At 39.5% G+C, this 23,596-nt stretch overlaps 2 protein-coding genes across 3 annotated transcripts in view; both read left to right on the forward strand.

Moving 5' to 3' along the window:
• Positions 1-383, forward strand: part of si:dkeyp-115e12.6 (centromere protein F) — a 31,517-nt gene extending 31,134 nt beyond the window's left edge. The window contains exon 19 of the mRNA XM_041797464.1: positions 251-383. The gene's annotated coding sequence lies outside the window, so the exon portion shown is untranslated. The remainder of the gene's footprint in view (positions 1-250) is intronic.
• On the forward strand, positions 317-22,267 carry kcnk4a (potassium channel, subfamily K, member 4a). 2 transcript variants are annotated; one of them, XM_041797465.1, is made up of 9 exons: positions 317-429; positions 4,855-5,018; positions 9,383-9,542; positions 11,293-11,611; positions 13,497-13,614; positions 14,936-15,096; positions 15,340-15,526; positions 18,185-18,321; positions 19,122-22,267. In XM_041797465.1, exons 4-9 carry the CDS (start codon positions 11,423-11,425, stop codon positions 20,262-20,264), a joined length of 1,935 nt encoding a protein of 644 aa, XP_041653399.1. In that variant the 5' UTR covers positions 317-429; positions 4,855-5,018; positions 9,383-9,542; positions 11,293-11,422; the 3' UTR covers positions 20,265-22,267. The 2 variants fall into 2 exon arrangements, with proteins under 2 accessions (XP_041653399.1, XP_041653400.1); XM_041797466.1 differs by lacking the exons at positions 317-429; positions 4,855-5,018 and having other exon boundaries at positions 7,843-9,542.
• The last annotated feature ends 1,329 nt before the right edge of the window (positions 22,268-23,596 follow it).

Raw genomic sequence — 23,596 nt, forward strand, 5'->3', positions numbered from 1 at the left:
AACCAGCTTCATCATACAGCTGATCTGCATTGCAAATGTCTTGATAAGTCAGTCCAGGTAGTGGAGAGATATCCCGGGCATGTTAATCCAGCTTCGTCGTACAGGCCTCTGGTCTGTCCTTGTCATGTTGTTATTGTTTTGGTCGAGAGCCCCTTGGTGGTGGCATTTTACACACTGTATGTTTAAAGAAACTTTGTCTATTTCCTATATCCAGGTTAAAATATGTAGTTTACATTTGCTTGTTTTTCAGCTGTTTATCCACCGACTGAGCGTACCACAGCTTTCCTGTCCTCATTAAAGGATGACAGCTCTTACACAGGGACACTCCATTCACCAGCAAACTGAAGCACTTCAGACTTTGTAAACCAGCACAGGAGGACCTCTAAAACAGCTGCAATCAAACATGGGACTTCTGTTTGTGTTGTGCAGGTAACTGCTCCTGCACTGGCAGAACAAACACATCCTTTGTGGATCTAAAAGCTCTTAATGGTCAGTAGTTTCTCCTCTAATTGCTGTGTGGGCTGTCCATCAAAATGCTGCCATTCACACCCACCTGTATATTTAGACACACAGGTAGTGATTTAGTGATGTTTCTTGAAGATAACAACCACTTTCCAAAGGGACTGTTTAGTTTCAGTAACTCTGAATTAACTCACGTGTCTAGCCTGTGAGGAAGGAAACAGTGCCTAGTCGAAACTTTTCTAAACAAATGCTTGTGAAGATAAGTCTGACTTGTTTTCTGAAAGGGTGAAGCCCAGAGAGGCCTGTTGTGAGAATGTGATGTGATGTGATTCTCTCTTTTTAAATTCTTTTTGCAGTGGCTTATTTATGGACGATTGAATGTGTTTGAATACACAGCAGGTGTTTACAGGAGCTGCGTGAAAGCATGGTGAGCGTATGGTAGCAGTAGCGATGAGTATGAATGTGTGTCCTCTTCTTGATGTTACTGTTTGTATATATGTGTGGGAGAGAGAAAGGGGGAGCACATGTCTATGACTCAGCCTAACCTGCGCTGGTTTCCGCTCCATGTATGGTGATCCACACTGGTCTCCCTCTCTCCTCCTGCTGCTGCTTTGCTTCTCTGTCTTCACTAATGAGCACTCAGCAGTTAGCTCAGTGATGAATTTACCAAAAGTAAACATTTGAAGCTTTATTTTAGTAGCACATGGATTGAATTTGTACCTAATATAATTTATTTGGTTTGATTTTTGCTCTTGCACATTTGTTACTGTGCCATAGACAGCAGAAGCCCACAGTGGTAGGTGTAGATTTTGCAGATAAGTTTGCGCTGATGTAAAGGTCAGATTGTTTTCTGTGACAGAGGATCTGATAGATTTTGTTGAAGTGAAGGTTTGACCACAAATTTAAAGGATATGTTTACATTTCAGTCTGTCTGAAAACTGCAGGGCTTTTTTTTCCAAAAGAAGGAAACGCTTGTGAAAAACTCTTCCTTTATAACTGACTACAGTCTATTACACTTCTGTTAGACAGCTGATTAGGGATGTAACGATGTTATTATATTGCATAATAGTGTACAATTGCACTTTGAAGATTACAATATGTGTAAAAAAGTGCTTAAGGCTTAAAAATATATATTCATACTTTGGCTCCATTATGTTACTAACCTTCTAAATTCATTGTACACCACTAAAAATAGCTGTAGGTCTTTGGAGATATCTTTTGAGCCTTTGCACTGTTGTGTGAAGTGGGAATGTGAACACTTCCTTAAGAGTTTTTTTTGTCCATCGACCTTTTTCCTTTCTCATTTCTTGACACTGGAAAACTAAAATGCTTCCACATGTCAGATTTAAAAGTCCTTGGAGCCTCCACAATCTCAAGACCTTTGTCACTGTTCTTCGTCTTTGGTTTAGGCTGGCTGGAAGCATCGATCGCTGCCACTTTGTCACTCAGTTCTCCCTCACCACTCATAGGATCCACTATTTTTGCACTCTTAGATCAAGCCAGCAAGTAGAATGCAAAGGATGATGGGTATGCAAGTATCCCTTCGCTCTGCGCCACTGTAAAACAACCCTTTTTTGTTATTAAGACCTATCGTTGGAAACCGTCACATGTCCACTGAGGTATTGAGATGCTTCTGTCACTGCAGTATCCAGATATTAATGATACCGTTACATCTCTATAGCTGCTATGACAGAGTAGAAAAAAAGATCAACTTGATTGATTAATTGTACTTTATTTACGTGTCATGCACAAAAAGTGCCCAGCCCTCATGGAGACTACAATTGCAGCCTTCTAATAGGATAATTTCATTACAAGCAATTACAAAGTTGAATAAGCTTTTCTCAGCTCAGTAATAAACAACATTCTGTCTTTTCTCCCTGGCTTTGCAGATAAAATGTGAAGTAACTTATAACCAATGCTCTTTCAAAATAAGACATCTGTGTTTTTATATTGTTTTGAGGCAGACCTGGTAAAACATCAACATATCCTTTAAAACAGTGGTTCTCAACTGGTTAGGCATCAGGACCCACCTCCAACTCCTAGTGAGACATCCCAACCCAAATTTATAAAAATGTTCAACCTCTGAAATTTATGTTATGAAACGTGTTGCAGTTTGGAGCCCAAATGGAACAAAACATGACTGAACAAAGACAAAGGAAAAAGCAAACATGTTTAAAATGTACATCATCACAGAAGGACATGCATGCATACATTTTATGGGAACACTATACTAATGGGCCTAATTACATAGTAATTTTAGAGTAATAATTATAATTATCCAGCAATTTCTCATGAAAATGACCTAGTAATAACTTGGGATTTTACCAAGTAGTAACTCAGAAATGTGGTAATATTAAGTAAGTATTTACCCAGCAACAATGTATGAATTATCAAGTAATTCCTCATAATGTGGCAGTTCTCTGGTAATTAGTTGGTACTTCACCAAGTAATTTCTTAGAAACAAGATATCAGTTTTTCTATTTGAGTTGTTTATAAAATCCCAGGTAATTTCTTTATTTTGCCCCAAAACATTAAGGCGAGTCCTTCCTGAATAATTTTCAAGTTTAAGGTAACTTCATTCATAATTTCTTAAAAAATACTTAATTATTAAAAAGGAATTTCTAGATAGTTTTTGCATATCAGAACACTAAATTAAAGCAAGCCTTCCTCAGTAATTCCCAAGTCATTTCTTTGTTATTTAAAAAATGACCTTGTGTTAAATGGCATTAAAGGCACAAGACAAGGCCGTGGTTTAAATTACATAGAAATTAACTGGGAATCATAGAAGAAGGACTCACAAAATAAAGACATTACCTGGGAATTATCAAGCAGCTTATATAGACCATTCTTTTCTTTTTTTCTAAGAAATTACTTGGTAAAATACACCCTAATTACCAGAGAATTGCCACAAAATTATAGGGAATTACTTGAGAATAAATATATTATTAAAAGGCAAATGCTTCCTTAATATTACCATATTTCAGAGTTAATACTTGGTCAAATTCCATTCCAATTGCTAGTTAATTATCACCTTATTCTTGAGAAATTACTTGATAATTATAATCATTACTTTAAAAATTGTTGTTAAAATTACTAGTTAAGTAGTGCCCACTAAACTAAAGTGTTACCAATTTGAATTTTCAGTCCGGTTTCCTTAGATAATATGGAAATTTGGTAATTTCTAGAGGAATATCCTCATCATCTCAGGAGCTTTTTCATCCAGAGAAAGGATATGAATATGTTAAAATCATAAGGAAAAGGCCAAAATTTACTTTTCATCACAGGGAAACCTAAAAATAAATGTATGCATATCTGCTTATGACTTCCTACATTATAAACTTTTTGGCACTTTTTTTCTTGGCACACATTCATGACCCACCAGATGAGAACCACTGCTTCAAACCTTACTGAGAAAGCTTCCAGAGTTTTACCTCAGCTGAAAGTTTGGGATATATTTTTATAAAGTGTGGAGTGATTTGGGATCTTTAGTTTACACTATTTAGAGATATTTTCTCTTTGCCTTGACTCATCGACTCAGCCAGTACAGCATAGATTCTTCCTGCTGACTTGATGCCTATATTGCCAGTCATTGACCATGCTGGCCTCCTTACACGTTAGCCATAGACTCATCATTCTTTACCTTACAGTTGCCTTACTTTCTCTGGAATCTGTAGTTTCTCTTTTCAGTCAAGAGCGATTGTTGAACACTGAACAGGCTGAACTTAAGCTTTGTTTTGGACACTGATGTAAAGTTTTCTGTGTGTTTAGAATAAAATGTTTGCTCTTAAATTAACTCTTGTCCTTGTTTTCATTGATGAATTAATCTTTTAATCCTTTAAAGAGTAGAAGTCTGACTGTATTTAATGATTTGATCAGAAGGTGGTTGTTATGCTGTTTTCTTTTTTCCTCTGTCGTCCTATTGGGTTTAAATGAGTGGTCTGCTGAAGAGGTCCTTAGAGTGTCAAAGTGGAATCTCTTGGTTAAATCACTCAAGTATTTCTGTAATTAAAGTCCTCTCCCTTTGCCTCTTGGACTTGTAACAAACTGTTGAGAAAGAATGAAAGCTTTAAAGGAGCTGTGATCAAAGATTAATAAGTAGATTTAAGAGTTGGACTCTAATTTTGAGTGTTTTAATTCAGTTCCCTCTTAAAGTATAGAAAAATCATGTTAATCTTAACTCTGATTTCAAAGAAACAAGTCTTTTTTTTTTTTTACTTCTCAAAAAGCCAGAGGTTGGAGAGGCCAGGATTTAAAGAGTACAGCCCCCCTCATGTCCAGCTCAGGAAAGACTGGGTCCCCTGCTCTTCCCTTCGGTGACGGCACTTCATCACACCCGCAATACTAAAAACACTCCTCCTCCTCCTCCTCCTCCCATCATCTCTCTTCTGTCAGAGTGATCTAGGGTCACGAGAATGGGGAAACACCTTCCAAGGAGAAAACACGCATGCACACTGGCACTTTGATAACACAGAGTTCCTCCCTGAATGCTGAATGGTGAGGGAGCTGCTCATGCACCAGGAGAACAACTTGGATAGCAACATTTCCTCAAACTTAAGGTAAGATGCACTTTTTTATAAACTGAGATGAAACGGAAATGAACTTTGCATGCTGCTTGATTTAAGACTCTTGGCTTCTCTTTCTATTTCTTAAAAATGTGATTTTAACTTTAGCTTTCCATGTTTAGTAGCAGACCATAACCCAATCCCTGAGATCAGTAAAAATCAGTAAATGCCACTGTTAGGAAAACAACTTATGTAATGATGTATATTTTAGGATTTATGACTGTCATTTGATTTAGTTGAAGAGCTTTTCCTTGTATGGTTTCATAGAAATTTAACTAGTTTAAAGCACCACTTGTGCCACCTACAATGATTCTATGATTTTTTTTTTTTTTTTTTGGGAACAAATTGTTCATGAGCTGTAGCCTATGATCTCCATCTGACGTCAGTTTTAGCTAGCTGAAGAAAAGAGGAAAATACTTAGGGGGGTAATTAAATCTAAGGGGGCTTTGTTTACTTTGGTGTAGCTAATTATTTGTAGATACTATGCTGTCGTCCCTGAATGGTCATCCATCTCTTGGTAAAAATTAAGTCTTTGAGATAAGAACTGTTTATTTGGCTGTTGCAGACATTTGCATTCATTAACAGGCCTCCTCTTGTTAGCACAAACAATACGGTCACTGAAATCCAATGCGAGTTATTTAGCTGTATCTAGACCTCCTATTTCAACCTTGTTACATATTTCATTGTCATTTGTTTTAGTATGAAACATTAAAAGGCTAAATCAGCCTAATTCCTTAAATTCTGACCTGATTAGCATCAGATGCACAGAATATTTTGGCTTTGAAAGGGAAAAAATCAGTACTGAAATGATGTAAGCACTGTGTGCTGTATGAGCTACAGATAAATCAGCAAGAATTCCTTTTGTCTGCCAAACATTCATCCTTAAAGGGATGTTTCGGTATTTTTTTTTTTCTTTTTTTTTTTTAAGTTGGACTGCATTAGGCAATTGGTGAAAGTAGAGCCATTAGCCTTCAGTGTTTTCAGTGAGCGTTGCCCCTTCATGTAGGACAGGTTTAGGGAAGCTAGGCTGTACATTGCCACAGATGGGTACAGTTGCTTTGTGTAATTTAAAATTGCCAAAAGACCCAATGCTGACTCAACTGTATGCGATATCAGACATTTCTGAAGCATTTCTTTATAACTGAATAAGCCTAAAAAAACCCTACATCACACTTTCCAACTATCAGCTGAAGAGTCATATAGCAGATGTCGTTGAGGATTTTAAAGGTCACATATTTTACACCTTAAAGACAAGTTGATATTGATCGCAGAGGTCCCCGAAACATGCCTGTGAAATTTGCGTCTGAAAAAACACTCTGGTATTGTTTTTTTGCATGTCCAAAAACCCCTCTGTCTAAGATCTGCTCACAACGATCTGTTTCTGTGTCTGTGGCTTTAAATGTTAACGAGCTGTCTGACTCTGCCCCTCACAGGAAATGGATGTGGCTCTCCTGATCCTCCTCTCAGCTGAGGACCAGGAGAAGAGGGCGAAAACAAGAGCAGACTGCATGGAGCTGCCAAACTTTCTAGCACTGTTGGTGCTTGAAGATGATTAGTGCAATTTCAGACCTTGGGATGAAGCAAAATTGAGAGCAAATGAGCACAATTCATGCTGCTATTTGCTGCCATACTCCCTTTGTCTTTAATCATCAGGGCATTATTCATTCATTTTGGCTGCCAAAATGTGCACCATTTATACTGAATTCTCAATTGTGTCATTAACAAGCATGTCAACAACTTTTTGTCAATATGTTTGTTTACAGTTTTGTCCAGCTGCACCACCTAGAATTGAGATTAGGGAGAAGAGTACAGTCTATCACAAGCTACATGTTCTAATCTGGGCCAAATTTGATTTTATTTTTTAGACTTTGATGTGAGCCAATAAAAAATGAATCATGGGCCATAGTTTGGACACCTCTAAAATATATTTAACCATTTCTTCCATTAAAGAGAGCGTCACTTTCCTCCATCTATCCATTTTCTTCTGCTTATCTGGGGCTGGGTCACGGTGGCAGCAGTCTAAGCAAGTCAACCTAGACATCACTCTCTCCAGCAACGTTTTCCCACCCTTTCTGGGGGGGGTTATGATGTGCTCCCAGTTCACATAAGATATATATACAATCCATTCAGCCAGTCCTGGGTCTACCCCAGGGTGTTCTCCCAGTTGGACGCACCCTGAAGACCCCCACAGGGATACGTCCAGGAGGCACCCTAATAAGATGCCCGAGCCACCTCAACTGACTCCTTTTGACATGAAAGCAGCTCTACTTTGAGCTCCATTTAGATGTTTGAGCTCCTCACCCTGTCTTTAAGACTAAACCAAGACACCCTCCTGAGGAATCTCATTCTGACAGCTTGGACTCACAATCTCATTCTTTTGGTCGTTACTCAGAGTTCATGACCATAGGTTTGGGTTGAAACAAAAATTGACCAATAAATTCAGAGCTTTGCCTTCCAGCTCAGCTCCCTCTTCACCACAACGGCCCGGTACAGCATCTGCAGTCCTGCTGATGCTGCACCAATCTGTCAGTCTCTTAGTCCATTCTACCCTCACTCGTGAACAAAACCAAAAGATACTTGAACTCCTTTTCTTGAGGCAGAGACTCACTCCCAAACTGGAGGGAGCAATCCACCATATTCCAGCAGAGAACCTTGGCTTCAGACTTGGAGGTGCTGACCCTCATCCTGACCACTTTGCCCAGCGACAAACCTCTCCAATGCCTGCTGGAGTTCCCCAGCAAAAGAAGGCAACAGAACAACATCGTCTGCAAAAAGCAGAGATGAAATTCTGAGGTTCCCGAACTGGAAACTGTGCGTGAGATCCTGTCCATTAAAATCACTTAATTTGATATGTTTACTTCACAGGCATTATTCTAAGTGTTTGTGAATACTTAAATTTACATCCAGTTCACTTACGCCTCATGCAAACAGACAATCTTAGGGCTTGATTGACATGACATGAAGTTTATTTTTCTTTTTCAGTCTTCAGCCTGTTGTAGAAACACTGGCTTTGAAACAGCTTTTGGCGGGAGGATGTTGAGGATGCAAAGAACATTTGCTGGAGGGGTTATAAGTGCTTAATTTAAAAGAAAATATCCTCAAAAATAAGTCCAATTCATAGAAAAACTGACCATTCTCAGCATAAATTTTGGTGGTGAGTTTGTAGTCTTTTGATTTAGGAAAAAATGACATTTTATCTTAACAGGAAGCAGATATTGCCGTTTGGATTAAGCAGCTAATATGAAGTCTGACTTGTTCTCTTTACATATTAAGATTATTTAGTATTTCTTAGTTAAAAACTTCCTGCAGATTTTCTCCTTTACTGGAAAATACATCATCAATGTTTCTTGAACTTCTCAAAGCTGCATACCAAAGCATGATATGTGACACCTAAGTGGGTTTATCATGCTCATTTGTACAGATCTTGAACAAGAATTTGGCATGACCGCAGGAAAACTTTCCCTTCAGTATGTTAATGTTTACCTGCAGCCTTCCACTGTCAAACTCTGCACATGCATAGCTCTGGTTTAAAATAACCGTAAAGAAGTCAGAGACATGACCTTTGAACAAGAGACTAACCTTGTTGATAGGCTTCAGGAATGTTAAAGACTTCCATTTTTCTTGTTCTGGTCACATTTGTCTTATACATTCCTTTAAATCTAAACCTTACACAACTTCTGTACATCTTCTCTAAGCATCATGCCTCCTTTTAAACAGCTCACCACATGATTTATTTCCTCACCTGCCCCACTGTTTACCTTTAGATTAGATCACTCACCCTTTTTAAGCCCCCCCACTCACTCCATATCTTACCAAAATATCAAAATATGCCAGCAGAGGTTTAGACTGTGATAACTAATAACATATGTCAGTGTTGAAGCCAGGGTTAAAACAAACCAAAGCAAACAGTCCATTAGTGCAGACTGCCAACAGTCCTCCAGACTCTGGGAAATCTCAGAACACTGTCATGGTCCACGTGTTCATGACCTGGGACACTTGACCCTTTGTAAGAAACTCCTAAATCCCAGTCCTGTTTGTGTTCTCCTGACTCAAAGGTACACTCGGTTCAGAGAAAACATTAGAAGCCAAATGAAGATTAGTGATTTACATGTTTTCGATTAATGTCAAGATCTATGATTGGAGGTTTGGCAGTCTAAGTTTGTGAGAGCACTGGCAAGGCGGTCTGTGGTGTGTCAGTCCCTCCGTGGTTATTATGACAAACTCCCTCCACATTTTTAATGCCCCACACACCCTGCTTAGACAGAGCCAGAAACAGGGAAACGTGCCAACGTATGCTGCTCTGTTTCTTTATGCCTTTATCTTCATTTACATTTTACATGCGTGTGTGTTTCTGCTAGAAGGAGAAAGATACCGACCCACAATCCCCTCACCTGAATGCTGACGACACATCAGAGACATCTGAGAGAGAAGAGGACATGATACACAAGAGAAGATTTCTCCATCATCTGACATGTTGAGCTTTGACATGGGATGAGTTCCTGACATCAGTGACTCGAGGTACTGCCTTTTAATCCTTAGATGAGAATTTTTGATCTATTAGATAAGAGACCACATTCAACATGTTCTAGTCAATAGTTGCTTTCAATGTTTATTATCACTGTGGCCACATTGGATGCATTTCTCAACACACTGTGCTTTTTTCCCCCTTTTATTTAGCTTTTTAAAAAGGAACTTGTTTTTTTCCTCACTGTAAAAGTGTCAGTGCAATTGTCTGTTTCAACCATGGTGTTATATCAAAGCATTATTAAAAATTTAGGGTTATGGTAGGAGGGTAAAGGTAAGGGTGAAACACCACCTAATTATCAGAGAAGTACTACAATATTATCAGGGTTAGGGTAAAAAAAAAAAAGCTAATTACTACAATATTACAGGGATTGGGCTTAGGTTTAGAGGAATAGGGTTAGGCTAAAAACCACTTAATCCCCGAGAATTACTACAGTATTACAAGGGTTAATGTTAGGGTAAAATACCATCTAATTGCCTGAGAATTACTACAATATTATGAAGGCTAGGGTAAAACACCACCTTATTACCACAGAATTGCCAGATATTATGAGGGTCAGGGTTAGGAAATCTGGCCTTCCACTGGCCTGCCGATGATGCCCTACAACACCATAGTTGAATGGGGTTGGGGTCAGGTTTAAATACCACCTTCTTAACAGAGAATTGCCACAATGTTACGATTAATTACTCAATGATTAATACACTATTAATCTGCAAATGTGTCTTTAATATTATCATATTTCTGAGTTGTTACTTGCTAAAATTCCAACTTATAACTTTCTGCTAATTACCACCACATTCTTGAGAGATTACCAGACTATACTAGGTAAAAGGGCTCACTAAAATTTAAATGCTACTGAAATGTTCATGTAATACATATACTTTAATGCCTTTCCTCACACACTGCGGATTTTCTCCCATTTTTCCGGCCTTCTTTTAACCAAGCACAGTTCTACTGTATAACTGTAGCTCTGCTCTCTATTTTTTTTTTTTTTTTTACTTAGGATCATTTTGACTTTGTGACTGTGATTTTCTAACAGTGGGTGTTTGAAAAAAACACAATACAGGAAAAGCGGCAGGCCCGAATACTTCACATATAAAACGTAAGTTAGCCAAAGCCTTTAAGGAATAAAGGATAGTGCACTGAAGGAAAATTCAGTTTTAGATTTTACATAATCTGTCTACAAACTCCTCTTCATTTGAGTGTGAAATATCTCTATGACTACATGCAGCACCATGAATGCATTTTTTTGTCTTCAAACTCTGAAGCCTGAAGACAAAATCCATTTTTTTTATGCAGACATTCACTCAAAGAGAATTTTGTATTGAAGATGATTTGACTTTGGAAAGCAGTCACTAGTAAGAGCATAACATCAGAGACATTTGATGCCTTTTTGCCTCACATCAGGATGTTTTTCCACATTTCCTATATATGTGTTTCATCACATGAGCTCTATTTACAGCTGAATGGGCAGGAGGATTAAAAACTAGTTCATCATGTAAAAAGCTGATAGTTTAAACACTTTAACATCTGGTCGAAGTTAAGTTCTCCAGCTGGTAGTTAATCTTTGATTGTTAAAGGAAATTGAAACGACTGCTTTTTTTTACTCCATGTGTGCTCTTCACTCCTCACTTTCCTGTCTTTAGCTCTGACGCACACATGTATAAATAATGCTTTTAATGTCCATCAGCCTTCCAAAAACACTTGTGTTGCTGGTTTACACATGTGCGTGTTCACACACAGCGCCTCTCCAGAGGAACTTCCTGTTTACGACCAGCTGTGCCCTGCGTATCCTGGCTGAAAGCCCTCCAGATCCTGGCCTCTAAGCCTCGAACCCTAACCCTGGAGGGGTGGGGGGGTCCACTGGGTGAAAATGCGGGGCACCACCCTCTTCGCCCTGCTGACGGGGGTTATGCTGTACCTGGTGATGGGTGCGCTTGTTTTTCGCACCTTGGAGGACCCAGAAGAGAAGTTGGCATACAAAAACCTGCTCACCACCAGGCAAACTTTCCTGGAGAATAAATCCTGTGTCACTGAAGTGGAGTTCCACAACCTTGTCAAGGTATCCTCGGACAGAGCGTCCAAACTAATTTCAAAACATACAAAGTGACTAGGTGAATAAACCTACAGTCAAAACATATTCAACCATTTCACTTGAACACATCCCACTGGCCCATTTCAGAGCAATTTTAACTTTATAAGTAGAAAAAAAACTTGTTTTTATTGTTGTTTTTATACGTTTATAGTGCTATCAAGCATATGATTGGAAAGCTGTAGTTTAAGTGTATTTGTTGAGTATATCGTGGGTTTAAAGAGCACAAAAGAACAAAGCCTTTTGGTGTAATATATCAAACTATTAGATACTGAGGAGCTATGGGACAGTTTCAGAGTAGTTATTACAGGAAAGACATGAGGAAAAGGCCTTTCAAAAATCATTATCCTTTTTGCATTGGTGACAAAGTAAAACCCAACAAATAGAAAAAACTGGGTTCAAGACATAATATCTCCAGTGGATAGACATCCATACAGTTATCTTCATAGTCAACTAACTTGGTAGATTCCCAGTTTATACCCCTGTACAGGAGGTACTGGACCAGATCTCTGTCCCTCAGGTAAGACTATCAGCTGTCGTCCCTGTCAGTATTGACGACAGAGGAAACCGATAGTGCATAAGCTGGTGGCGAGGAGATTTGCCTCACTCCTAACTGCCTCCTTCCTGACGTCTACCCTGCGACCACCAGTGCAGCACTCAGTCCAGTAGCCTTGGATTGAATAGTCACATCAGTCGCGTCAGTTAACGGCAGCTCTCCTCTAATGCACCTTAGCTCTAGGTGAATGTGTAAGGAAACGATTTAGCGATTTGTACAGCAAATCCCAAGGGTCTGTTAATTTGGTTGTCTAGAATAACCTAAAGGAACCTTTAGATTATACAACTCTAAACTTGTAGGATCAGTGGTCTCAGAGAACTTATGATAAAGTCAAATGTCCAGTCTTTGACTGTAAATGCAGTTTAGAAATTTTATTACAATTTAAGCAGGGTAAAGCACACAACTCACAGTCAATTAATAATTAGTTTAGGTAAAAATCTTGTGATTAGTAAAAGTTAGTTCAAATAAGTGTAACTTGTTCCCAAATTTGCCGTAAATAACCTCTGCGGTTAACTTGTTCTAATGAACAAATGTACCCTTGTTATCAGACTAATCATCCGTCCGATCAACTTCTCTGGTATTTGAGTTGGAAAAATGCTCGCTTGTAGTCTTCCTCTGATTTGGCTGACTCTACTTTCCTCTACTTATTATCCATTTGTTCATGACAACCGCACAAGAGTCGATGCTGAGTTAACCCTCCTTAATTTAGGAGGCTGAGAAGGGTCATAAGGCCAGGGTGGCCCCTCTTAGTCCACACCCAGCAGTAGACTTTAGAAAGTTCCAGAATGTTGTACAAAATCCAAAATGTCTTCTAGCCCTGTGTGACTGGAGATTAAAAAAATAACTCAGTCCGAATTAGTTATCAAAAGCTGGAATGAAATGGTTATCCACCCCAAAATGGTGAAGAGTCCTTTTCTGCAGTACTCTCCAACTCAGTCCCAACAGAAAGCAAAATAGAATAACCTCATAGAAGTGATCCTGTACTTCCTCTTGCAGTCTCGATCCTAATCCCAAGGTGTCCAGGGTAGAATAACAAAGTCCTGCTCCATTCCCCTGTTTTTATACCTTTGTTTTCTTACATAAAGTCATTTGCATATTAGCCCAAGGGCATTCACTTGACAAGACAATGATAAGATTATATAATCAGCAATCCAAAGGAATTTCAACAGGTACTCTTTTGGGCGGTTTCCAGTTTTCCCACAAATTTATATGACACATATGTTGGTAATCATATTTTTTAAAAGTATGAAAGGTTTATGATGTCCAATACATGGTTAAAGGTTCACATCTCACCTACAGGGAGTAAAATATGCAGTAGAGGCTGGCCTGGATCTGAGCAGCCTTCCTGCCAACTTCACCAGCCGCTGGGACATCGCCTCTGCTTTCTTCTTCTGTGGTACCATCATTACAACCATAGGTAGGATGCTTTTATGTTAGAGATGCAGAGATGTTTAACAACAATTTAGCTGATTGCATTGTTTTTTTTTTGTTTTTTTTTTAACTTCTTCTGGTGCAAGACTCCCATAATGCCAACATTTTTTCTCATGTTTGACCATGTAAACTGCTCAGGGTTTGTCACGTCTTCTACCTAGTGATAAATCTCACACTGACACAAGTATTCAGACCCTTTGCAACAATACTTGAAGTTAAGCTCCGCCCATTTCTCTTGATCTTCGCTAAAATGTTTCAACGCCTTGATTGTCATCCACCTGTAGTAAAATAAACTGATTGGACATGATCTGGAAAGGCTCACACCTCTCTATGGAAGGCCTAAAAGCTTACAATGCATATCAGAGCAAAAACCAAGCCGTGAGGTCAAAAGAACTGCCTGCAGAGTTCAGAGACAAGATTGTTGCAAGGCATAGATCTGTAACCTTGCAAAGCAGATGGATTCGCCCATTTCAATGTTTCTTACTGGCAAATCCATCTTGCAAAGCTCCGATCTGAACAGTTTGGGCCCGGTTAGAAAATGACAGGACCAATCAGCGTCGAGGGGCAGTACTTTTGGGTGCTGCAGAGTCCTGACATAAGCAAGCAGCAACAAGAGGCCGGTGCAAGAAAGGTGGAAGACATTAGTGTGGATTCTGCTAAAGCATAAGTTTTATCAGAACTTGATGACATTTCTTTGTTAAAAGAAGAACAAAGAACAGAGTTGTTGAGTTATTTTCTTTAAAAGAATGACAAAAGCCGTCTACTGGCATGTCTACAGTCGTTACAATAAAATTCTGCTGCACTGTGCTGCCCAAGAGCACAGTGACCTCCATATTTCTCAAATGCAAGACATTTGGCACAAGCAGGACTCAGGAGAAGGGCCTTAGTCAGAGAGGTGACCAAGAACCTGATGGTCACTGTGACTGAGCTCCAGAGATCCTGTGTGGAGATGGGACAAAGTTCTAGAAGGACAACCATCACTGCAGTCCTCTGCCGATCTGGGCTTATGGCAGATTGGCTAGACAGAAGCATCTTGCTGGTGCAAAACATGTGAAAGCCTGCTTGGAATTTGCAAAAAAGCACCTGAAGGACTCTGTGAGTTTGTGTTTGTATGATGATCAAGCTGCAACATGACAAAACTGAAAAAGTGAAGGGGGTCTGAATACTTTCTGAATGCACTGTATATCAAGGAGCCAGTATGAGATAGATAAATCTATGCTCAAGTGAAGTCACAATAGACTTAGTTTAAAAGTCTAACTCGTAAGAAAGGATAAAAGTTGATATGTTGTTTATTTATTATTTAACAGGTTTTGGGAACCTGTCCCCTCGGACATGGTATGGCCAGTTGTTCTGTGTGTGCTACGCTCTGGTGGGAATCCCCATGTTTGGCATTCTACTCGCTGGCGTGGGCGACCACATGGGCACAGTGCTGCGAAGAGCCGTGGCCAAGATTGAGACCCTCTTCCTGGTGAGAATGGTCTGTCCTGACCAGGGAACCCAAACTTTGTAGTATTAATACCTACGTGACTCCCACACCTCTGTGTTTGCTGTAGCAGTAATCCCTCGTACATGATTTTGAACTATGAGTATCAAAGTAAATGTTCATTCCTGGAGTGTTGAAAAAGGTTAACCCTAATTTGAAGTATTTATTTTGCTAATTTTGAATTATATATTTTCTGTCCCTGCCTTTGTGTTTGTGACTCTCCCTCAGAAGCGTAAAGTGAGGCCGACCACTGTGCGCGTGATCTCTGCAGTTCTTTCCATCCTGGTTGGCTGTCTGATCTTCCTTGCAGTTCCAACAGTCGTGTTTCAAAAAGTGGAGGATTGGACATTTTTGGAGTCACTCTACTTTGTGGTCATCACCCTCACCACTGTCGGCTTTGGAGACTACGTACCAGGTGGCTGACACACAACAAAATCACTACACACACTACACATTAGGTCTCCTTTCTAAAAATATTTAAGACAGCCTTGTCTTAATCAGCTGTTTTTAAATCTGCTGGACCAAAAATCAATACGAAATTTTGGGGTGACTTTTAAGGAGGAACAAAATTCCTGAAGGGTAGAAGATAAAATGAAAAATGACCCATTTCTCATTCTCATATCTTTCTTCTTACATGTGAATAAACTTTAGAAAAGACCACGCTTTGACTTTAAACTGAAGTTTCATTAAAAGCAAAACATGAGGCTCAAGTGCTGATCAAGTCTGTGAGAGCTCATTTATACAGTGCTTGACAAATTTATTTGACCACCTGTCATATGTGTCTCAAAGACCATCCAACATCATGAAATGCTTTAATGCAGACTTTCATTTTCAGTGAGCTCTCCACATTTTACCATTTTGAACAGGAATGAGGGATTTCAAACTGAATTCACCCAAATTTGAGCCGGCTCACTGGGCTTCTCTGAGAAGTCAGAAATTAACCAAGCATAACATTCAACCACTAAAACTATTTTTTCTGTTCAAGAATGCAATAACTATAATTTGACATATTAATCAAGAAATAATAATGTGCTTTACTATTTTTTCAGTTTTTTTGTAAATCAGTAAATTTGAAAATTCATGGATAACAATAATAATTATATTTTAGTATCAAAAATATAATTTGAGTTCAAGAGCTTCGACATATTGGTTTATTAACCATTAGAAAAAACATAAAAAATGATTTTGGTAACTACCAATGCTGTTAATTTGGGGCAGCTGTGGCATAAACCTTACTTTGGTTAGGTTTAGGGTGGTCTAATAAATTTGTTAAGCACTGTATGACTATAACTTATTCAGTCTGCAACCTTCAAACACAATTATCAGATAAGCTTCTCTTACCTTTTACAAAAAAAGCAGTTGAGTCATACTGAGCAGGAAAACTTAGACAAACAATGATTTAATGCTTATCAATAAATCTATAATTTTTAATTTGCATCTTGCTGTTGAACAACTTTCAATTAGTGCTACATCAAATGCTGCAGTGGTCTATATAAATCATACCACCTGTAATCCACAATAATAGCTGAAAACAGCAGCAGGTCAATAGTTTTGTAAAGGAACTTTAGTCAGATTTTTAAAAAAAAATTTTTCACAGAAAAAAATTTTCAAGTTTATTTTAATTAGGAGACACAAATGATACTAATCAAGACAATCAATCTTTATTTGAATTGCGCCGATTCATAACCAAAATAATCTTAAGATACTTAACAAAGATGGCTGGTTTAGATCGTCCTCTCTTTTATATATCTACAAAGAAAGCCCTAACATTAATCATCATGAACTCAGAATCAGAATTGAGGCTTATTGCCAAGTACATTTTCTCATACAAGGATTTTGTTTCAGTTTCAGTTTCGGAGGCAAAGATAAAACTTCCTATTACCAGGAAGAAACCTTAAGCAGAACCATACTCATGTTTAAAAGCCATCTGCCAAAGCTGTGTTGGAGTTGAAGAGGAATAGAGGGAAAAGCACAAAGCATGAAGACAGAAAAGGAGAAAAAGAGAGCGGCAGGTGGGGTGCAGGTGGCTTAAACAACCTGGGCTCAAGTCATCCTGCGGCTCTTTCACCATGCAATTCCCCACTCTCTCATCCCCGATTACAGCTCTATATACTGTCCTATCTCTCCAATAAAGGCAAAAAAGACCCCCAAAAAGAGAGAGAAAGGCAGGTGAACCCCAAAAAGAGAGAGAAAGGCAGGTGAATGAAAAGAGAAAAGGGTATATGCAGAAAAAGTGAAAAGGGGGTGGGGGTAAATTTGTGGTTGTCCTGGCCACAAATCCACAAATCCATCTTCCATTTTCTACAATATAGCTTTAACAATATAATATGACACCTTTTATGTGCACCTAAGGCTGCAAATAATCCTCAAATGGAGGTCCAGTGTCCATAATTCTCCAAAGAGTCACAAGAAGGTCTCATCCTTCTCCTTTGCAACAATATCAGGCTATTTCTTCATTTTTTTTGTGACAAGATTCTTCCTTTATTAGTTTTAGAGTGAAAGTCACCTTTTGTAACACAAAAATTTCTTTAGCTATTTTCATCCACTTTCCAAAGTTTAAGTCCTCTGGTTTATATCGTTTCAAGAAAAGCATTTGCCGGTATCAGTAGTTTATTTTCTATTTTGTATTTATTTTGGGGCATTTTTGTGCATTTATTAGAAAGAGGAGGACAGTGGATAGAGTCGGAAACAGGGACGAGAGTGGGAGAGAGACATGCGGTAAAGGGCCTCAGGCCGTCCGCGTACATGGGGCCGGTATCAGTAGCTTTAATGTCTAAATAATTATTTTCTTGGTTATACACTGTTCCAAATGGATATCTCTTGCCCTGGTCTCTGGGGACTTATTCTGGCCACTTTTACACTTTTATTGACTGTGTAATTAATTGAAAATCAATAATGAAAGATCATTATAAGTTGCAGTGGTACATGCAGTGATTGATGGGACATGTCCCTAGCTGGCTATTATTATCTAAGCTCATTTTAAAGGGACTCAAGCATAAAACGTTGTTGGCTACTGATCTGCTGGACGTCTGCTACTACATCTGTAGCTTCCCCCAACTTTCCCTGTGTCCAGGTGGTGGTCGGACAGGTGGCATGCTCTTCAAGCCTCTGGTGTGGCTGTGGATCGTATTCGGACTCGCTTACTTTGCCTCCATCCTCACTATGATCGGAAACTGGCTGAGGGTGCTGTCTAAGAGGACACGTGCCGAGGTGAGAGAGATTTAGGCTGTAGGAGTTTTTGAAACTTGGACACCTTTTATTCCAGCGTGTTTTAACAATACTGAGAAGCAGCAATGTGTGTAGATGTGGGTATACTCTATATACCGTAATGCAGAACTTTTATGCATGTTTGTGCCAAAAATTGAGGCTGAAGTAAGGTGTAAATGTGGCGAGTAAGCCCAATAAGGGCAGGAAAGAGGACTGACACAACCCCTTGTGCTCTAGATGTCCTTGCATATTAACAGGACAATGGGAAAACCTAATCTAATCTAATCTTCTGAAAAAATAACTAATTATACACCTTAAAGGTGGAGTAAGGGTTGGCTGTAGGGCGTAAGCACAGCCTGGGAGACTGTGCGGGCAGGTAATAGGGTTGCCCACGAGCCCCTAGTCGTGCTGTGGATTTCCCAAGGGCCCAAAAACGCTGGTGGTCTCAACCAGTTGTGAAAAGACTCAGACAAAAATTATGCCGTTGAGGTTGACCTTGGCTGCTGAGCAACACAATTAAGTGACAAGCCTAACTCCGGCTCTGGCTGCCCCCCCCTAGTCCCTGGTTATGGCACGTCAGGCCTTGCAGTCTTTACACACAGTACTGTAAATATACATTTTTTTGGGTACACTGTTTATTTTGAAGTGGGTGTACTCAATGGAGACTAGAAAATCAGTGGGTATGCTCTTGTAGCCCCGTATATCCTACACTACACCACTGCTTAGAAGGGTATACCTAGAGATAAATCAGTTTTGTATATTTATCTTTACTCTTTCTATTTTTCTCTCTTTCTGTGTTTCAGATGGAGGAGTTGAGGGCCCACGCTACAGACTGGACCCAGAACATCCAGAACATGTCCATGGACTTCCGCATCCCAAACCCTCTGGAGTTCAACGACCCTTTCCTCCTGCAGCGCCGGCGCTGGAAACGCAGCGAGCGTCGACGTATTCGGCGGGGAGCCCAGGGTACTTTGGGACACTGGCAGCGAGGAGGATCTGAAAACGGACACCTTCCAAACCGCTGGGCCGGCCTCTCGAGCTCCATGAGCCAGCTGGAGGCACATTCATCTCTGGAGAGGGCGGCGGCTGACAAGCCCAGGCCGCGGATCAGTGTTGATGGTGTCCTGAGGGCGGTGCCTGCTGTAAGATTTGACCCTGCTGTGAGTGTCCAGGTAGAAGGCAGGTCGTTTCCTCACCCACTGGGCCGCTCTTTCTCCCTCCCTGTGGCCCCCTCCACCTCAGAGCTGGACTCAGCAGGTGCAGCTGTGCCAGAAGGATCCATTTCTGGATCTGAGTCTTCTTTTGACTCCAGATCAGACTGCTCCTCTGTCTCCTCATCCTTCTTGGCAATCCACAGCCTCCAGCCCTGTTTTACGCTACAGGAAGAGGAAGGATCAAGAGCTGCAGACATGAATGCAGCAAAGGAGAAAGAAAAAGTTATTCTAACAGAGAAGTGTGCATCTGTAGTAAACAACGGCCTCCATTGTAAACCTTCCCCAGCTTTTCCCCGTCGCTCCTCCTCCCCTTATCCCCCTTTTCTTCCTTCTTCAAGCAACCCAATCCTGTTTCCCTCGGTCCCCCTCAACATCGCCACCTCATCCCCTGGCTGCCAACTGCTGGACTTCTTTGGAGAGAACCTAGCGTACATTGACGAGTCTTCAGACACTCTTAGTGACCGCACCCAGTCAGCGGCAAACGAAGAGAGGAGGAGGAGGCCAAGAAAGCCCAAGAGGAGGAGCATGAGGAGGCAGCTGCCTCATAGACTGAGCCCTGCACAGGTGAGGAGGCCCAGCAGTGATATACAGCCACCATCAAATCCCCCGACACCACCTCCAGACTCTTCTCATTCAGATCTACGGCCATCCGAGAAGCAGACCGGGTTGCACTCAGAGAGCAGCCACACCCAGCACGCTGATAAAGGGTTGAGAGGTGATGGAGCGGACTAATTAACTTTAAAACTGTGATGTCAAACACAAACACCACAACCAAATCTCACCATCATGAATGTATTCTATGTTACAGAATGTTTTTTTTTTTGTTGTTCTTGCAGCCTCACCAAGTCAGCACACAAATTTTGCTGTTACTTTTGATCTTAGAGAACTTGAAGAACATTTGCTCAAGAAATTGGACAACTAATTTAAAGCAAGCCTGTATCATTGGTGGTTGACACATTTTACCCTCAAACATGGGAGTAAGAAGACATGATCTTGTTCTTAGACATACCTGCTAGTTTTCATTAACTGGTATTTACCTCAGTTTTTAAATGACAAGAACAACAGAGTTTATGGATCATACACACAATGGAACAATATCACTAATTTTGGACATCTGACAGTTCAGTTCTAACATTTTAGTCCGGCTTAAGTCTATTTGACACTCATTACCAAAGATCTATACTTAGCTGGTCTTTGTCAAGTCTTTCTCATAGAAAAAAAGTTAGTTGAATTTATTTTAGTCATAATTTTAGTCAGTGAAATAACACTGATTGGAATGTTAACAGTTTATGAGGTTAGATGTAAACAGGTTTTATTAACATCATAAATATCCTAGAGGAGGCCCTATCCAAACCTAATTGAAACTTGATACTTGTATCAAATTTTAATAGGCATTTAATTTTCATTAATCATGAAATTCGTCAGTTTCAGCAATAAACCTGCTACCCTTTTGCACCTTTTGATTTGATATTTTGTTTCAGCTTTTGAAAACAATCACATTCTAATTTTATTGACATTTTTGCAGTGTCACAATTTTTTTAAATAAATTTCTATAGTTATGGGCCCCGTAGCAGCCCAAATTTTGGTTGAAGTTTGTCTGACAAGTAGAGTTAACACAACTTAAGTTGTTAACAAGTTCGCTTGTGTCGTTTTAAAATGTGAAATATATGACACAATTGTCTCATCATGTGTAAAAATAAAAGTATAGGTTTTTTAATGTTGACCTAAACATTTCTAGATGATTCTATAGCAAATTTCATAATGATGATAAATAATGGAAAACACATTTCACTCTAATAAAAGGCAAAAGTCCCCCTCTAGATGGTGCTAGAGGAGAAGTCAACAGATCACTGAGGTTTCAAGTGTTCATAGTTTAAATAGTTTAAAGACATAAAGATATTTCATAAGCAGGACAGACTAATATTTTCCAGTCACTCCTATATTTATCTAAAAAAAAAAAAAAAAAAATTTAACTGTTTTCACACAGAGTAGAGTTGGCCTCTACAATGTGGGACTCACAGTGCATTTTAATAGGAGGTCACAAATTTCACTTTTTCACGACTTAAATGTGTTCATACTGTCTTCATCAATCTAGAACCATTACATAATGTGTTCAAAATAAATGATTTTTACTCCTGCCTCTCAAAAATGGCCCAAAACTGCCAATTTCTTTTCTTTTTGTTCTTGTGAATTAGGTTACATAACATGGGAAGAGTTAGGATTTGGTGTCAGAGCTGTAACTTTTTTAAGGTTACTGTCAGTTTGGCTAAACATATACTTTTAAAAAATCCATTCAATTGTCAACATCTTATCTTTTTGTTTGTTTGTTTGTTTGTTTGTTTGTTTGTTTTCTTACTTGCCCAAATGGGATTTTGAAAAAAATAAATAAATAAGTAAAGCTGCTTTGCTTTCCAATGGAGTTCAAACTCCAAGTGAGCTGTCATGTGTTTTCCACTAGGAGAGAGTAACGTCTAGCCACTCTGCCATAAAGCCCAGATCAGTGGAGGTCTGCAGTGATGGTTGTCCTCCAGGAACTTTGTCCCATTTCTACACAGGATCTCTTGGAGATCAGTCAGAGTGACCATCAGGATCTTGGTCACACATCTCTCAAAGCCCTTCTCCCCCAATTGCTCAGTTTGGCGGGGTGACCAGCTCTTGGAAGAGTCCTGGTTGTGCCAAACTTCTTCCATATGAGAATTATGGAGACCACTGTGCTCTTGGGAACCTTCAGAGCAGAAGAAATTTTGTAGCCTTCCCCAGATCAGTGTCTTGCAACAATCCTGTCTCTGAGCTCTGCAGGCAGTTCCTTTGACCTCAGTTTATTTTTGTGAGGCCTTCTATAGAGAGGTGTGTGCCTTTACAAATCATGTCCAATCAGTTTGAATTAAGTGGACTCCAGTCAAGGTGTAGAAACATCTCAGCAAAGATCAAGAGAAATTGGAGGAACCTGAGGCTGAATTTCAAGTGTTTTTGCAAAGGGTCTGAATACGTATGTCAATGTGAGATATCGGTTTTTCTTTCTAATAAATTTGCAAAATTAAAAAATTCTATTTTATTCTTTTTTATTATGAGGTACTGAGTTTAGATTAATGAGAATTAAAATGTTTTCTTAACTGTAGCATCGGGCTGCAAACTAAGAAACCTGAAAAAGTGCAGGGGGCCTGAATACTTTCTGAATGCATGTATTTGTATTAGAACCCTATTCCATATTAAAATAAATCCATGTCTCACTTTGTTGCAGGAGTTGTGAAATGACCCGAGCCCTGAACTCTGAAAGTCCTGAATGAACTCGACTCTTGGAGGGATAAATAGTGAGTTATTGCATACTCAAAACCAGGAAATACTACAAGAGTCTAGTGTGTGGCATTATGCCCTCCACCAGCGCCAAAATAAGTAACTGAATGAATCCAAACTCAAACTCAGGCTGCCGCATATTTTGTCATCTGTTGACAGTGTGCTGGACGCAGAGAGACATTCACATGGCCTTGTGTGCTGACCTACACTCATCAGCAACAGTGACTCGCTGATTTCAGACCAAAGCACAATGTTTTTACTCCTTTCCCATTTATCTGTATAGACAATGACCAAATTTTAGTTTCAGACTTTTTATGGGGCCGAAGAGGCCTAATGCTACATAAAATAACAGATTTAGATTCTTGACTGACCATACGCTTAACTGAGCATTCAGTCCTAAGACAATTTTGGGTGTGACAGATGATCTAGGTCTCTTTTTGCGGTTAATGAACCATTCATTGTCCATGGTAAAGTAATTGCTCCTGATCAGTGCTATTGATAAAAATCAAGGCACTCTAATAACAGGTACATTTTACCCGCTGGCTGTTTTCGGTATAAAGAGATCCCTGGTAGATCTAATGTTAAAAAGTGGCATTGTTCTGTGATGGATATGACAACATGGGCACAGGAACACTCCAGAAAACCATTGCGAATCAACAAAGTATGTAGCCACATCTATAAAGAAAAGTTAAGACTCTAAACACTGTATATAAACAACATTCAGAAGCACGGCCAACTTCTCTGTGCTGAGCTCATCCATGATGGACTGA

This window comes from Cheilinus undulatus, linkage group 10, assembly GCF_018320785.1.
Source record: "Cheilinus undulatus linkage group 10, ASM1832078v1, whole genome shotgun sequence".
NCBI classification, from domain to species: Eukaryota; Metazoa; Chordata; class Actinopteri; order Labriformes; family Labridae; genus Cheilinus; species Cheilinus undulatus.